The following is a 17812-nucleotide window of genomic DNA, read 5'->3' as shown; positions in this document are numbered from 1 at the left end:
GTCATTAGTCAGCTCGTTATATTCACCTTCATTTACAGCTTTGATTCGCCTCCTAGACCAGAGGAGGCTGAATTCTTCCAAGGGTCAGGTTTGCCATGAATCTTCACCACCCTATTTAAGGTCCAAATAACCCTGTTCATGGTTTCAGTAAGATGGCTCCTGAGTCACTAAGCATTTCTGACTAGTCCAGTCACAAAGTGGGGCATCTCAGGGTACATGCTTGATTGACTCTTACCTTCAAAGATGTAATATTTTACCTTCATGTCCATGCTCAAATACATATTTCATATTTTGGCTATAATAGTTGTATGCTTTTGTGAATAACTTCAAAAATGGGCTAAAATTACATTAGGGAACTAAGAGTCGACCCAGTATTTCTATGGTATGATTAGAAGCTTTTTTATGTCTTTGCATAATAGCAAGATCATTCAGTCTGACAGCTCTTTGGTAATGGTAAAACTGTCACCCCAGATTTAGTTAAAGTTTACCCACTGCAGTCCTTCCTGACTTCTTCTGAATCTCAGAGTTTAACATCTTATAGAAGGTAACCAAGAATGTTTTCACCACAGTTATACTTAGGTAACTGCTTACTAGTAAAAGGATATGAAAAGCCAGAAAAATAACTAGGAATTGCATTTGGAGTTTTTAGCAATTTGGTGTTTGGGAAATAAACTTTGAAACAGAAGACTAGAAATCATACTTGGTGTCGCAATGACGTGTTATTCATCCAGTGGTTTTTAAATGCAGGAGAAATTACTTGAATCGGAGAAGCATAGGAAACAGCTGATGGAAGAGCTCCAGACTGTGAAACAAGTAAGTCCGTGTTGGGTGGGGGGTGTAGGGATGAGGGTGGTGCAGCGGGGAGGCACATGAGTCTACCCGTGCTCCTTGGTGTGTGAGGAGCAACTCTAAAGCAGCGATGCTTCATCATAGCTCAGAATTTGCTGCTGCAAACAGCACAGAAGGAAACTATAAAGCTCTTTACAATGACCATTTAGAGTTTATACCCACTGGAGTCCTGATCGATTATTTTCAAAAAGATTTTAAAACTCTGAAATGGCATCCATCAACTGAAATGACCATTCTCACTTTTCCATTCTCTTTCATTCATTTCCCCTTTCTGTTCTCTCTCTCTCTCTCTCTCTCTCTCTCTCTCTCTCTCTTTGTTATTTGTACCTCAAGAGTTTATTAAAGAAAAAAAAAACAAATACTTCTCCCTAAAACTACCACAGAGCATTGCTGTAGTAGTAAATAATTAAGAGTTTGTTTTCACTTTGCGTAGTCTTCACCAACTTGGAAGCAGATTAGAACAAGACAAATAGGCATATGGAAAGTAAAAGCAAAAGCAGTGAATATACTAAGAATAAGTACACAGTGTTAATAGAACCCTGTTGGAAATCAGTGGTGATTGCTAGATTCTGAATCCCCCTCCCACTGCTCTCACAGAAAGCACTAAATTGACCAAGAAACCAGAGCCATACATGACTCATAATCTCAACATGACAGTGACAGAGACCAGAACAAACCTCCAAAGTACATGTAAGTAGAGTAAATGATTTTCAAGATAAGTCCTGAAGCTGGCCTGCCACTGTAACCCAGGATACCTAGAACAGAGAAGGCTTGAAAGACTCCAAAAATCAACCCCAGAAAGAAAAACTGTAATAATCAATGCCAAAATCCTGGGCATCAGTCAGGACATGATGGCTCTCAGCCAGGATTCAGAAGCGTGTGCACTCAGAAGTAGCAACCTCTGAGAGTCGTTGCTTTTTGGGAAGAATCAGATAGATTAGAATTAGTAGAATACCTTGGGACCAGGCTGTGATGGAGAAGAACCCCCCCCAAAAAAAAAAAAAAAAACAAATGAAGGCTCTTACAAGAAAAGACATAATCAGTTTGCACACTTTTCACCCTGATACATCAAGGTGAAACATCACCAAATACATCATATTTGACCCATGATGCAGCTACACAGAAAAGGGTGCTTTTGACCTAAGACCTTTCTATGAAATAATTTTTTTAAACAGAAAAAAAAAAATTCCCATCTACAAAAATTCACGTGAATTAAAGATTCCTGCCTGATGAAAACGTGCACAGCAACTGAATAGCAAAGCAGAAGACAACTGTAATGTAACATTCCACACTCAACTGAATGTCCTCAATAAGTATTTGTAGCTAAAAGAAATAAGCCTCAAATCTGAAACGGAAAAAAAAAAAAAGACAAGACTAGGACCAGTGAGATGGCTTCTGGAGTAAAGGTTCTTGCTACCAGACATGACAGTTGCTAAAATTTAATAAAGAAATATAAATTGAAACTAAATTGCCAAGAATTATATGCAGGTGTAAAAGAAACAAGAAAATAAATTGTAGAATTTATTAAAGAAACCAGTCAGAAAAGAAACCACTAAAATTGAGAGCTACCATCCAAACAGACCACAGAACTGAAGACTTGTGTCTAAGGAGCAGCCTCTCAGAGAACCTAGCACCACCACGCATACATTCCGCAAAAGATGGTGGATTTTAGGGCCGAGAAGTAGGTTCAGTTACACCTGGAGCAACTCGGCAAAATAAGAAAGTGCTGAAGCTGACAGAGCCATACCATGAGGAGCTGCCTGACAGGGACTTCTGTGCCTGCCTCTGGATGAACCAGGACACCAAAGCATTAATCATTGTCATAAATGATGCACCACAGAATAATGATAGCCCATGAGCCCACAGCACATATAATTAGATTAGCTAATTGATGGGAGAGTGGAGCACTCTGGCTCCTGGTGATTGTGGAGTGCAGACTGGAAACAGCAGAGATGCTGCTAGATTTGGAAAGAAGCATTTTGAATGTTTTAGTAAGTATTGAATTAGGGACAAATTAAGATGCTAAATTTAGGAGGAATTTTAATGAACAAGATAACTACATAGTTATGTGGTTTAAGTTACTCTATAAACCACTACTAATTATAAGGGAGAAATAGTAATTATGCAGTGGAAAATTGAGAAAACAGTTGGATGCTAAAAGTTGTCCTCACCAATGAAGAAGTCATTGTCACTCCAAATGTGATGCCCTGAAAAGGTCACCTGTGTGCTGCTCTGACAAGAGTGTGTAGCCTGAGTCTAACCTTGGGAGGCATCTGATAAAATACTGGACATGAAGAGTTAAGTGATGGGAAATCTAAATAAACACCTGATCCTAGGCTGGATCCTGTGCTGGGGTAGGAGGAATAATGAAGAACTTTACTGGGTGATTTGACAGATCTGGAACACAGAAGGTAGATGAGATCAATGAAGATACTGAAACTCCTAAAGAACTTAGTTATAAGCGGTAATATCTGTATTAGGAATACTGTTGTACTTAAGAATAGAGGACTATGATATATGCAACTTACTCTCACATGGTTAAGAAACATGCATGTGTGTTACATACACATACATACATGTCTGAATATAGAAATTGAAAACATGTAGCGTCTTAGCAACAGCTTCTAAGTATCTGAACTTTGTAAGAATATCTTATGTTTCATTCATGATCATATTGACCAAAGGTTAAATCTGTGTGTTTGCTAAATCTGGGTGGATAAAACATTCTTCATATTATTCTTTCTTTTTGTTTAAAAATGCTTTATTTAGTTACTTAGTTATTGTGTATAAGTGTTTTTCTGCATGTACATATGTATACCACATGCATGCCTGTTGTTCAAGAAGGTCAGAAGAGGCCATGAATCCCTGAAATCTAGATTTATGGGTGGTTATGAGCTGTCATGTGGGTGGTGGAAACTGAACCTCGTTCCTCTGCAAGAGCAGCAAGTGCTCTTAGCCACTGAGACATCTTCCAACCCAATGTTATACTTGTAAAATTCTTTAATTCCTCAATAGTTCAGCCACGTTTTCAGGCTTTTGTTCTGAAATAGCCTTTCTTGTAGCCCAGGTTAGCTTCAAGCTCCTGACAGTTCTGCCTCAGACTCCAGAACTCTAGAGTTAGAGTTCGGACACCCACTTTTGTTTAAGTTTTTAATTAAAGTGTGTGGGGAAGGGGGTTAGACTTGGATCATCAGGCTTGGCCATGAGCATCTTTGCACACTAATCCCCCTCAGTGGCCCCTGGTCCTTATTTTATTAACTCTTTGGCTGCTGTGCCTTTTAAGTTCTTTTACTGCTATGTCTTCATATTTGTAAGTGATTGAAGAACAAATAAAAGACATGTTCCTCATGGTGCTATAGTAGACTCTTGCACCATGAAATAGAAGTGTAAAAGCCACTTACGTATTGCTAACTTTTGTAGTAGCAGAAAGAAACAATAAAATTAAATACATTTAATCTATTACATTCAAAATAGTTCGGCATACACCAATATTAAAATTTTATTAATGAAATATTTTATATTTTTGCACTGTATCTTCACAGTGGTATTACTTTTCATTTTAAGAACATCCGTATATTTTAAATTTTGATTGGCAATACTTGATCTGTGTTTAAATAAAATCAAATTTTATGTGAAAACATGGGTTCATGTGCCAGGTTACTTTAAAAGTTTCTTAGAACTGAATTAAATACCAAAGTTTCTTAATTTTTTGTATTCATGTTCATGAAACTAAGTTTTTTAAAACACTGTATTTTTTTCATAACTAACCTATATTCAGCAATTCCTTTAAACTAAGTGTTATAGCTTCATGTTCCAGGGAAATCACATATACTGATCATAGCTCTAAATGATCAGCCATCAAACGTATTTCAGTATCAGTGTAATTTTGCAACTGATTGATATAATACTTGTGAAGAACTATGATTTACCTGCCAATACATATAAGGAGAATGAATATAAGCTAATTGTAGTTTGTGTTGTTACCAACTTCAGTGCAGTTTTAAGTTTGTACTGTTTTCACACCTCACAAGTCAGGTCTCCTGTGAAGAGTTTCAAGTGAATTAGTTCATTCACATGCAGTGTGATATTAATGAGAAAAATGTAAATTGCAATGCCTTTTTTCTTTCTTTTTTTTTGGTTTTTTTTTTTTTTTTTTTTTTTTTTTTGCTTTTGATTACTGAGTAATGGGGCTGAAACTGTGCCCACAGCAGTTTTTATAGCATGAGCATAAGAAAGCTAAGCACAAGTTTGTGGGGTTTTACCATATGTATGTATCTTATGGTATAATGAAATAATAAAACTCTTGTTTAAAAACATCAATAAATTCAATGTCTTGCTCTAACAAAGCTGGAACACCATCTGCTTTAATAAACTGTTTTCCATTATCTAGCTGAAGTTTTTATTTTAAAAAATTCTAAACATTTGCAGTTTTCTTATGCAAAAAACTTACCATTTCATTAAAATTTGGAAATTCTTTGAGATAAATGTTTGTGAAATCTCAGTCAGATATTGTCTCTTCTTACATCATTTACCTGAAACTATAGAAAAGTAATTTGTTTGCATATTTTAACTCTATTGAATTAAAACATACATAATATATAAAACTTTTTATTACCTCAGCCATTCCTCAGTTACAAGGGTAACAAATGTGGGGCATCTACTTCTGAGTTAAGGACTAATCCTATTGATTCTTTAGTGATTGCTGAATGAAAACTTCCTGGCAAATTCAGTGTACACTTACAAAATATGTTTCACCATTGCTCAGTTTTTATATATTGAACTCCACATATTGCAAATTTGGTAAACCAAAACCAAAACCAACCAAACCAACAAAAACAACACAGCTGGGATGGCCATAGAGAGAACATACTACTGTTGTTTTGCTAAATGGACATCACATCAAACTGCCTGCTAATTACTTATACTTCAATACATGGATTGGTGCAGCTTTCAACCTCGGTTATATTGAATTTCAAATACCTTTGTAAAACGTGCATGAGAGCCTCTTTTGTCCTGATCATACTGCTAGTCAGTTCATTCTTTATCCGTAGTCCATCCTGATTTTATTCTTCTTAATATTTTAGTGTATTCTTTGCCATTTCCTACATGTAAATAATGTATATTGATCATTTCCACCCCTAACTCACTCTACCTCTTTCCTTACCCTTCCCCATCCGACCTGAATGTGCCTTTCTGTCTTTTCTCCTTCCTTCCTTCCTTCCTTCCTTCCTTCCTTCCTTCCTTCCTTCCTTCCTTCCTTCCTTTTTTCCCTCCCTCCTTTCTTTTTCTGTTTTATAACCTTCTGAGTCTAGTTAGTACTGCCTGCATGCTTCGGGGGTGTGCGATCCCACACCTGCACATGACCACACTCCTGAAAACTAATGACTTCACCTCCCTCAGCAGCCCTCAGTTGCCAATAGCTCCCTAGCTAGAGATAAAGCCTCCTCTACCCATCCATGCCAGAGTGCCTGCTGCCTTGATCTTTTGCAGACACTATGCAAGTAGCCACGGCTGCTGAGTCCGAGTGCAATGGCCATGTCATGTTCTGAAGAAAGCATTTCACGGGACTCTGTTTTCATCCTTCAGCTCTTGCGTTCACTGTGCTCCTCTTCAGCAGGACCTTGAGGAGGTTAATATACGTGCTCTGTTTAGGGCTGAGCACCCAGTATTAGTCACTTATTCTCAGCTCTTGGGTCAGTTACAAGGCTCCACAATGACTGCTGCTCACTGGGAAAAGAAGTTTGTCTAACCGAGGTTGAAAGCAGCACCAATCCATGCATTGAAGCATAAGAAATTAGCAGGCAGTTTGATGTGATGTCCATTTAGCCAGACAACAGTAATATGTTCCCTCTGTGGCCACCCCAGCTGTGTTGTTTTTGTTTGTTTGGTTGGTTGGTTGGTTTTGGTTTTGGCTTACCAAATTTGCATGAATTCCTCCTATACAGTAGACTTCACATCCAATCAGAAAGCAGGTGGCTATGCCCATAACACTCATGCTGCTCTTGTACCGGCAGGCACATCTTGCCTGGCAGGTAGTTATCGTAGCGTTCAGGGTCCACTGCTAGGGAGGTCCATTGATGCTCTTCTCCCTCAATCACCTGTATTGCACCTTCCAACACGATGAATGCTCACCAGGAGGGAAGAATTTCTATGTCAGTTCGGCTTGGTTTCTCTGTGTTCTGCATCCAAAGTGTATTGTGTCTTCAGCAATAACAACTTAAAAACTACTTATGGTAGGCGAGCAAGAGCTATGGCAACAGCATCTGTTGTTTGGGGGTGGGGGCTTCTGGATCTCTCTGACCAATAATTCATAGCAGAAGATCCTTTATTAATTTACTTCAAGACTTTATTATAGTATAAAATGATGAACCAATCCTAAAAGCATCATGGTTTCTCTATTCAAAGGTTCTTTAGCTCTTTTAAATTATGGAAGCTTTCATCTTTAGTGTAATGATCTAAAAAGAAAGTAATGAGTAACTAAAAGAAAAAAGGGAATAAAAGGAAGAGAGTAAAAGGAAGGCAGAGGAAGGAATAACTTAAAAGACAAGCGTTGAGGTATCAGCATCTTTTTCACTGAAAGAGTTAAGGCCCCTTGTTTTTCTTCAACAAGGGATCACCATAAGACCTGGTTATATAATGAATTGACTGGATTGGTCTCTGACTTTTTATTTTGTTTTGTTTTTTGAGATTGCATGCCCTACAGAATAGCCCAACCCTGCTGTTTAAAATTATGAAAACAATTTCCCATGAAGTTATACTTGTCACTTTTTTTTTCCTTCAAGTTCTAACAACTTCTAACAGGTATGAGCCGTTCTTGTAGCATCTTCCTTTGATCAACAACTATGTAAAACCCATCCTCACACTCAAATTGTTTTTAAATTTTCTTCCAAGGTAGTGTTATGACCTCAGGCAGCAGTGAATTGGTGACTACTCCAAAGCCAAAATACTTAGCTTGTCTGAACCAGTCTTTGCTCTGATGGAACATGGGCAATTGTTTATTTGGCAACTTCACGAGGATCAGATAAGTCCAGTTGTAGTTGCCTCACCTGTGCAAAGTAGTATCTCTAAAAAGAATCCTGATCACAGTCCCACACTTCTGGGAAGTGTGTTTCTTTGTGGTTTCAAGACAATGACACTGCTAATTTTTATGTTTGGGTGACCTTTAGTTTTCTTCTTAGTTGTTGGTAATTTGAACTTCTAATAGCTATTTAGACCAGTACTTGTAGTTATTCTAAAATACTATCTCATCGTTGCAGGGAAAAAAATAAAAATACATACATTTGTTGTATGAATCCTTTCTGGTTCCAAGCATGCTTTAGTAAAATTTTCCTCATGTCAGAATGATAACTTTTGCTTCCCACTAAAAACCTTTTACAGATCTTAGTCTATCAGATCACATCAGCAATGGCTGCATTGTCTTCTTCTGTGGCCTGGTAAGGTTGCTCCCCCCCTTAGGGGGAGGTGATCAAAGAGCAGGCCAATCAGTTTGTGTCAGAGACAGTCCTCTTCCCATCACTATGTAAGCCACTTGGACACTAAACTGCCCTGGGCTACATCTGTGCAGGGGTTCTGGGTTATCTCCATGAATAGTCCTTGGTTGGAGTATGAGTCTCTGGAAAGTTCCCTGTGTTCAAATTTTCTTGTTCTGTTGCTCTCCTTGTGGAGTTCCTGTCCTCTCCAGCTCTTGCTATTTCCCCCTTCTTACATAAAATTCCATTCACTCTGCCCACCAGTTGGCCATCAGGCTCAGCATCTGTTTTGATAGTCTGCAGGGCAGAGGCTTTCAGATGCCCTCTGTGGCAGGTTCCTAGGTTGATTCCTCTTTTCTTCTTCTGGCTTTCAGAGGCCCTCTGTAGCAGGTTCCTAGGTTGTTTCCTGTTTTCTTCTTCTTCTAATGTCCATCCTCTTTGCCTTTCAGGATGGGGATTGAGCATTTTAGTTAGGGTCCTCTCTTGGAGCACCTCCCCTATTAGTGGACGTGGGGAGGAGCATGCATGAAGAAAGGGGAGATAGGGTGGGATCGGGAGGGGAGGAGGGAGGGGCTTATGGGGGGATACAGAATGAATAAAGTGTAATTAATAGTAATAATAAAAAAAGAAAAAAAATAACCTTAAGTAAAAACCATAGATCTCAAATGGCAAGTGACTAAATGTAGGTGGGTGATTGCTGTTTTGCTTTGTTTTGTTTTGTTTTGTTCGGGTTATTGTTTATTTGTTTTGTTCTGTTGTATTTTGCTGAGTCTCATGTAATATAATGAAAAAAAAAGATGTGTTACTAAGGGTTTATTAATTTGATTATCTGAAACAAATCTATTCTGACTTGTAAAAAAAAAAAAAAAAACCTTTTACAGAAAGATGCCTCATGCTGCCCTTTTGAGGCCACTGCCACCTCCTTCCACCTGCCCGCCTAACGCCTGACCCTCACAAATCCATTGTCCATCTAAATTTTTGTCATTTGAAAAGTTATACAAATGGAACCATACAGCAAACCACTTTTCCTAATGATCTATTTTCACTCAGCCTAACTCCTTTGGATTCTCCTGAGGTGGTTGTATATAGCTCCACAGGTTGTTCTTTTGATGTTGTTGTTGATGAGAGCATTAGTTCTCTCTAAAAAAGGTTGCTGGATTGTTTCAATGTTTCCTTCTTGGTTGTGATAGTCGACTATTAGCATGTAGGATGTGACCACCGGGTGAGAGTTGATGAACATGAGATTGCTCTGCGATATTGTAACGGTGAATCAGTACCAACCTTAGAAGGGCTTTTAAAAACAAAAATGTACTCTGAGCACCATTATAAAGCACTTACACTGTTAGGCAACAGTGTGATTAAAGAAGCTTATGGAACAAATACAGTTGGGCTTATTTTTCAGCATTAATTCTCTTTTTTTGTGATGAGAAAATGACTTCTCTTTTCCCTGTCGTTAGACTCCGCCCTAGAAAGTGCCTAAGGAAAGCTTACTTGAAAAAGGAACAGGAGACATGGTTTCCCAGAGTCTCAGTCATCATTCTTGTTTGTATAGACATCATTTGTCCTAGTGATTCATTTGAAGTGAGTGTAGCACTCTAAGCATGCTTTAGCAAACTCAAGTGTTGCTATGGCAATGGTATGGTTACAGTTTCTCCCCAGAGTTTCCTGTGTTGGAAGCCTGGTGTTCAGGGTAAAGATATAAACAGGTGATAGAACCATTAAAAATTAGAAAGATACTTAGGTCATAGATCATACCCTTGGATGTTCTCATGGGAGCCTTCCTCTCCCTGCAATTACTCCTCCTCACACACGCCCCATGTCACTTGCGCTTCCACCATAATACCACCCCCCATGATGTGACTCAGCCAAGAGACCTCATCAGTCATCATCACACTGTTGGGACTTTGAACCTACAACACTATGAACTAACTAAGCCTTTCTTTTAAGTTACCCAACTTGGGTATTTCATAGCAGGGATGACTAAATAGGTGTCTATTTCAGAATTTCTATTCCCAAATGGTAACTGCTCATTTAATGTAGAGAGGATCTTGGTGTCTTAAAGATTCTGAGAGACCTTTTTCTGTCCTGTCTGTATTATAAATTTCTTTTAATTGTGTTGGCTTAATTAGATACTATTTTCAGTGGTGGGGAATTTGGGAAGATAGTGGTGGTATTCTTCATAGAGACCTGCAATTAATTTGTTTATTCCACTTCCAATAGGAGGCTTCCCTATGGGGAACTAGTAAAGACAGGGTCCCCTACAGTACATCGTTTATAGTCTCCTTCTCCAGGGGACTCACACACCCACCAGTCAGTCACTTTGCACATGTCTATAGTAACTTACCAGAGAGAGTTGATAGAGACCTTTCAAAATAAAACTCATTAAATGTGGATTTTATAAGAAGGCACCATGAACGCTAACCATGCAGTCTTTAGGAATGTAAGAAAATAAATAAATAAAGCAAACCCATCACTCTGTAGTGAACTTTCCCGAATTGTTGGAGGCATATTTATATATAAAACCAAGCCGTCTTGCCCTCCATAAAACTTCCTTATTTATCTAAGAACAAACAAATATACACCTCTAACAATCAATGATCATTTGCTGAGGGAACACCTCTTAGGTTACCCTTTAGGCATCTGTGTAGATGCCAAACTTTTTTTTTTTTTTTTTTTTTTTTTTTTTAATGCTAGAGCAATATATAATAGTTGGACTGACAAACCAGAACATTTGATCCAAGGAGGAAGTAGCGATAAGGCGGCTGATTCTATAAAAGTCTTATCTTGGCAGTTCGCTGAGTGAGAAACACTCTTGGTACTCCTACTGTCATATGGGACTCATGACACTGTAGTAATGATTTATTCACCAAACGTTAAGTTAAAAACAAGACTTGTCTGGTCATGTAAGCCGCATAAGTAAATTATTCTGTTTTAAAATGTGCATTGGTTTGTTGTCTTTTGCATTCTGTATGAAGAGGTTTCTTATGCCTGAATTCCAGAGTAACTAGAGATCTCCATCACAGTTTTTGAGTATTAAAGGCAGCATGTGTACCTAGTGATTCACTTGAAGTGCATATAGGAGTCTAAGCAAGCGTTAGCACACTCAAGTGTTGCTATGGCTAAGAAATGGTTACAGTATCTCCCCGAGAGTTTCCTGTATTGGAAGCCTAGTGTTTGGAATAAAGCTATAAGCAGGTAATAGAGCCATTAAAAAGTGGAAAGATCCTTAGGTCATAGGGCATACCCTTGGATGTTCTCATGGGACCCTTTCCTCTCTCACATATACCCTATCTCACTTGCACTTGCTAGTGTGGCAGAAATGACACCTGCTGGTTTCTCCAAACAGCCTTTGTCTTACTTGCATCTCCTCTCTTGCTTTTTTCTTTTTTAATTTTCTTTTCTCTCTTTTTCTCTCTCTCACCTGTCTCCCTCTCTCTCTCAGCTCTTTCTCTCTGCTTTTGACTTTTGCAACACAGGGTTTCTCTGTGCAGCCTTGGCTGTGCTGGACTCGAATTGTAGATGGGGCTGGCCTTGAACTCTGAGATGTGCCTGCCTCTGCCTGCCAGAGTGCTGGGATTACAGGCACACACCACAACACCCGGCTTTCTCTCATGCTCTTAAGACTTGCTTCATCCCATTTCCCCACATCATAATGTAAAGTTTCTTTATGTGGTAGAGACTGACTCTTATTTCTCCTAACCCTCAGGTAAATATTTAACCTGTACAAAAATTCCTTCTCTCACTTTATAAACATTAATGATTTTATGTTGTCAATTTCATTTTACTTTTTTCTTTCTAAATATCTTTAAAGTGTTTATTGCTGGCCATATTTCAGATGCATATTTAGCCAGCTCCCCATCCTGTCTCTATTTAGTGCTGAAAGTATTCTGTCAGCATATGGTATAAGACGGGAGTATACACTTTTCTTTTCTCCCAAACGGTTTGCTGTAGCAACCATTTATTGTTTTTGTTGTATCACCCTTAGCCATAGACTCAGTTCTTACATAGCCTAAGGTCTGTTTCGGCTATTCAGTCTTCACAGTACTTTCTCAATAATTAATTGTTCCATAAGTGACTATTTTGTTTACCTCTTTGCCTAAAACCAGATGTTACAATTTTTATATATGCATTACAGTCTTAGGCCATGTTCTATGTTCTGCACCCTTACCCTTTCTGACTCTAAACTTCAAGATCTTAGACAAGATTCTCTCTCCTCTCTCTGTCTCTGTCTCTCTCTAACACACACACACACACACACACACACACACACACCAGTTTAATAAAATCTGTATTCAAGTTAAAGTCCTCAGTGTTATTTTGAAAGGAATGCACTTCTCTTTTAATGATGAGAGCCCCTTGAGCTCTAAAGTTTGAATGAATTCACCATGTCTAATATCTAAAGATGTAGCCACTGAGCTGCATTTCTCTATTAAATGGTTTAAACTCTGACAGTGAAAGAAGGCTTCCAGATGCCCCTGGTCTGTGCTGCCTAAAGCCTTTTAATGTCTGTGGTCCATGCTGTCTCCGAGGGCCTTGTCTGAGTTTGTGATCCTACTGGAGCCCAGGCCATGCTCGTGGTCTATGCTGTTACCTTAAACGCAGTAGACACCCCTGATTTATTCTCCCACTGCCTGAGAAGAACAAGGTGATTTTTACTGTGATACTGATAACTATAGATGCATAGTTGAGAGGGAAGGATATGGAAGGCTTCTGTGACAACCCCAACCCTAACTCACCCCCCCCAAAAAAAAGTAACAGCCTTAACAGGAAGCCACCAAAGAGAACTCCTTAAAAAATGTAATAGGGATTCTGAAGTGTTGATCTTCCCAATTGATGGCTTCTGGAGGGGGCCTAGGAAGGAAAGGACTCACTTTATTTTAGAGGCAGCCACTGAGAGTCTGACTGTGCTCCAGTGAGTATATAAATAACACAAATTGGACTTGTTTATTTTTTATTTTTATTTTTACTTCTGGATAGGTCACAAGATGGGGGAGACATCAAAGGACTAGGAAATGAATGTAATCAGGGTACATGATGTGAAATTACCAGAGAATCAATAAAAATGTTACATTGGGAAAAAAGAATAAGTATACATTAATTGATGTGAAGTGACTGATTAAATGGCAAGAACGTTCTTATTTATTGGTGTTACGTGGTGTACGAATACGCACATCCCATGTGTAGAGCTCAGAGGACAACTTTTGTAAATCACTTCTGTCTTTTGTGGGTTCCCAGGGGTTTAATTCAGGTCGTCAGGCTTGCATTGCAAATGCTTTTATCAGCCAGCCATCTCATGGCCCCTGGTATGAACATTTTAAAGGCTTTGCACATACCATCTGCTAAACTGCTTTTCAAAACGTGGTGACGTTTCAGTTTCCACAGTGTAGACGCATCCTGTCCTCAGAGTCCTTGCTCTTGCTGGAAATTAGGAGCTTTAATGATGTAAATAATAAGCTATTATTTTGTTGTATCAAGAAAAAAAAATGAAGGCTTTCAATACTAAAAATGTTCTCTTTGGGCACATTTGTAACAAAAATTGGCAAATAGATTTTTATTTTATGTCAATCTTCAATACACTAAAAAGAAAAAAAATGTGTTCAGAGTTAAACTTTCCTATTAAAGCATGGTTAAAACATGCTTTAAACTAATTAATATTTATACTATAAAGAGAGCACATGGTGCAGCTTATCTGCGTGGCGTGCTTAGGCACCCGTCCTTGATGGGGGACTCCTCTTTATGGAGGAGATGGAAAATTATTTCTTTGATTCTCTTGGCTGTTGAGAGGCAGAAATGAGTTTTGCACCTCTTGGAGTGAAGCAGCTGCAGGTAAAGAAGTTGACAACCCCTGGGAAGGTTAATTAGAGCTAATTATAATATGATTGACCTGATTTTCCTCCAGAAAGTTTTAAGCAATTCTTTCATTGCACAGTGACGATTTTACTTTTCATATAAACTAAACCTTCTTTTCTTAACTCACAGATTATCCACATTACACACTTTACAAAAAAAAAAAAATGGTGTTACTAAGTACATTGTAAAATAAGGATTGGGTGGGGTTGGAAAAAGGCTTTAATATTTTATCATTTTTGACACCCTTTACTGGATTAATAAATGTTGAAAAGGAAATAAAACAAATATTTGTAATGTTTAAATCTTTAATGCAAAAATAACACAGTTGTTGAACAATGAAATATCAAAGCTTTTTTTCAGCTTTGATATTTGCTTCATTGTATTTAGATTTGACATAATCTCATTTGCTTGGTAAATACCCTAAAATGAAAATTCTTAGGTATATGTGTATGGGCATATGTGTGAATCTTTGTGTGTGTCGTCATGGGAGAGAGTGGAATGTCCTAAAACTACGTGATAACTTGGGACTTGCTAGTGGAGAAGTTTGGAATATGGGGAGGAAGGATGCATTTTACCATGGACCACATTTGTTACTCAAGGTAACCTGACCAGTGACTGAGGCAAACTGATCCTTCCTTAATGTGGAGGGCACAGTGCAGTGACAGACACAGTGGGCAAGGTATCTCTTACTCGAATTTCATCCCGTGCGCAAGGTGGAAGAAACACAAATCTGGTGGCATGATACAAAAGGAATTAAGAAATGGCTGTGAATTGTATCCTAGATAACATTTCAGTGTTTAATGGCTGGTTAAGTAAGGTGGTACAGTCATTAGACCTGCATGACCTGTGAAGATAGGGAAGAAAAGTGGGACATGGAGATCGGCATTTCTTTTCTGTGAGCTGGCCTTGGTCTTGCATGCTTCTAGGCCTAGCATCTGGAAGGCTGAGGCAGGAGGATCAATCCACATTTGAGACTAGCCTGTGCTATGTAAGTTTCAATTCCAGGTTGGGTTACACAGCAAAGGGGTGTCTCCAAAAGTATTTTGTAATTTTAGAGTCTTCCCTAAATTAATTCAGGCTTATTGGGTGTGCAGTCCCATTCATTCATGAATATATCTGCAAAGCACTTTGAGTTCATACTTTCAGACAGCTAAAATAAAAGTCAGATACGCAAACTAAGGGGATTGTCCATAACTTTCTGTTAAACAATTCTCATTCAACAAACAGCCTTCTTCCTGAAGTAAGCCTTAATCATTTTTTTGAAAACTGTAAGTAGGACCTAAGCCTAAGAAAGGCTTTCTAAGTGAGTGTCAGAAGCTGATAAGAGAAGCCGTCTTGGGCTTGGTAGCATAAGTTATTTGACATATCTCCTTGCAATCTGCTGTTTTCTCCTGTCAGCCACCGACATTTGAAAGATTTACTGATGAGCTTGTAAATCACAGAGCTGGTAGGTGTTGTGGACTTGTAGGCTAATTACTCATTTGTAACTGCAACTAATGCTTCTCCTACTTTAGGGAACTGTTAGTGCTCAGACCTAGAGAGAAGATAGTTTCACATAATTTTTTTTTCTATCATTAAAAAAGACATGTGCAGGTTACATTTCCAGACAGCTCCTATTGCCAATTGAGTACCTCCAGAAAGCCCTGAATAAATTATCCAGCTAGGCTATGTAATGGCACCAATGATATGTGTAGTTTTTGTTTTTCCAAAATGATGAAAAGAAAGGAAAAACTATAGTAAGGACAGTCATAGCTTCTTTAACTTTTTTGAGAGAGTTGTTTTGGTCTTGTATTTGTTAGAGCCCACCAATCAGATGAACAAGCTGAGTCTTAGAGAACTAATGGGCAGAAAATGGAAGAAAAAAAATCAATCAGATCTAACCGAAGTAGCTAGGACCCATCCAAAGCCTGTCCTTTTGTACTAAGCAAGTGCTTTGGGGTATTGTTATTGTAGATCATGTTACTTTGTGGATGAGAGCGCTGCATGTATGAAAACACTCAGCACAGTGCCCTTTATCTGACCTTATACAGCATTGTCTTAGTGCAGTTTAGCTGAGGCCAGAATAGTTTCTGCTGCCTGCAAAGGTTTTCATCAGCTTGAATTATGTTTTCAAAGAAGAATTGGCCTTATCTTTCCCAAAGATTCATTGCAAAATTGTGGGGAAGAAAATCTTTATTTTCCAAAGAGGCACTGTGTACCAAAGGCATTTTCTCACTGAAAAGTTCTCCCTAGGAAAGTTCTGATTTACCCTTATATTTCAGGATTCTCCTCTACTGAGTTTGCCTATACTACTTAATATTTGAGGGCATATTTAGCCCGATTTTTCTGATCTGCTATTATGTCTTTGTTTTTCTTTCAAGATCTACCTTTATGGGGGCTGGAGAGATGGCTCAGAGGTTAAGAACACTTGCTGTTCTTCCAAAGGTCCTGAGTTTAATCCCCAGCAACCACGTGGTGGCTCACAACCATCTATAGTGAGATCTGGTGTGCAGGCAGAATGTTGTATAAATAATAAAAATAAATCTTAAAAAAAAAGAAAAGATCTACCTTTGTAATCCAAATTAACCTCTATATAAATTAACACTCTATATAAAGTGTAATAGTAAATGACAACTGTATTTGTCCTAACTGGGATTGCAGGCTCATGGTGAGGTACTCAGAGAATTCTAGCTCAGATGTTAGGGACATAGGAGGCTTTGCAGTTAGTTATTAGAAGACAGCCTGGGAGGAAAAGAGAAAATGGGTTGTTGTGATCCTCTCTTTCTAAATCCGGCCCACTGCTGTTATCTTTTCTTTACTGCTTCCTCTAAAAGGCATCATTGCAATGCACTAATCTTTTAAGCAGCCATTCAATGGGAATTGGGCTAGAACTCTGCTACGGGGTCACATTCACCAGCCTGACAGTTATACATTTACAAAAGAAATGGCATGAATTTATTCAGCATCAGAACCTCTGCATCTCTTACCACCCAGCCGTACTTCACGCTGTACCACCGTCACTGCGCTGCCACAGCAGCATAAATCCCATCCACACTCTTCATTTAATTAACCAGCGTCCTTTGAACAAAAATAAGAGTGCTGTTTTTATAGAGGAATAAAAGCCGTGCGAAGTGTGTGTGAAAAGGACAGATCATCAAGTTAGTGAATCTTCACTGCAGCTGGGATTTTGCTGCCCGCCCTCTCTCACTTCGAGGCCTTTTGTTTGTTTTTGATTGAATAGAAAATGGGGAGCAGTGCACCGGCCTCAAATATGTTTGAGTCTGTTTGTTATAAACCACATCCTAAGCTAGTACAGGGCTGGTGCTGGCAATAACTGGTACCTAAAAACATTTTTAATAACATTTTCTGTAGTTCACCAAATAGTATAGACTAATAACCAAGAACAAAAACTCCATTAACTGAATTTTTTAATTGTCTTGAACTGCATCGGTTCAAACCCCTACCCTGCCACTTATAAGTGTTTTTGTTACTTAAGCTTTCTGAGCTTGGGTGCCCTGTCTTTGAAATTAGAATAATTATAGGCTTACCTTATTCTGCAGTATGCAGTTAGCTGACTTGGTATATACAGAGCTGGTATTGTTTCAAAAAGATGGGAGGAGAAAGACCATCTGCCCAAATCATCATGGCCAAATTAATCAAAGCAA

At 38.5% G+C, this 17812-nt stretch overlaps 1 protein-coding gene across 1 annotated transcript in view; it reads left to right on the top strand.

Annotated features, from left to right (window-relative positions):
- The window catches only part of Stxbp4 (syntaxin binding protein 4), a 144024-nt gene that overhangs the window by 55117 nt on the left and 71095 nt on the right, over positions 1–17812 (top strand). The window contains exon 13 of the mRNA XM_055620476.1: positions 748–813. Coding sequence (XP_055476451.1) covers positions 748–813 — 66 coding nt within the window. The remainder of the gene's footprint in view (positions 1–747; positions 814–17812) is intronic.

Source organism: Psammomys obesus, unplaced genomic scaffold (genome assembly GCF_907164565.1).
Source record: "Psammomys obesus unplaced genomic scaffold, mPsaObe1.curated_primary_1811, whole genome shotgun sequence".
NCBI lineage: Eukaryota > Metazoa > Chordata > Mammalia > Rodentia > Muridae > Psammomys > Psammomys obesus.
This window is presented reverse-complemented; position numbering and strand designations above follow the sequence as displayed.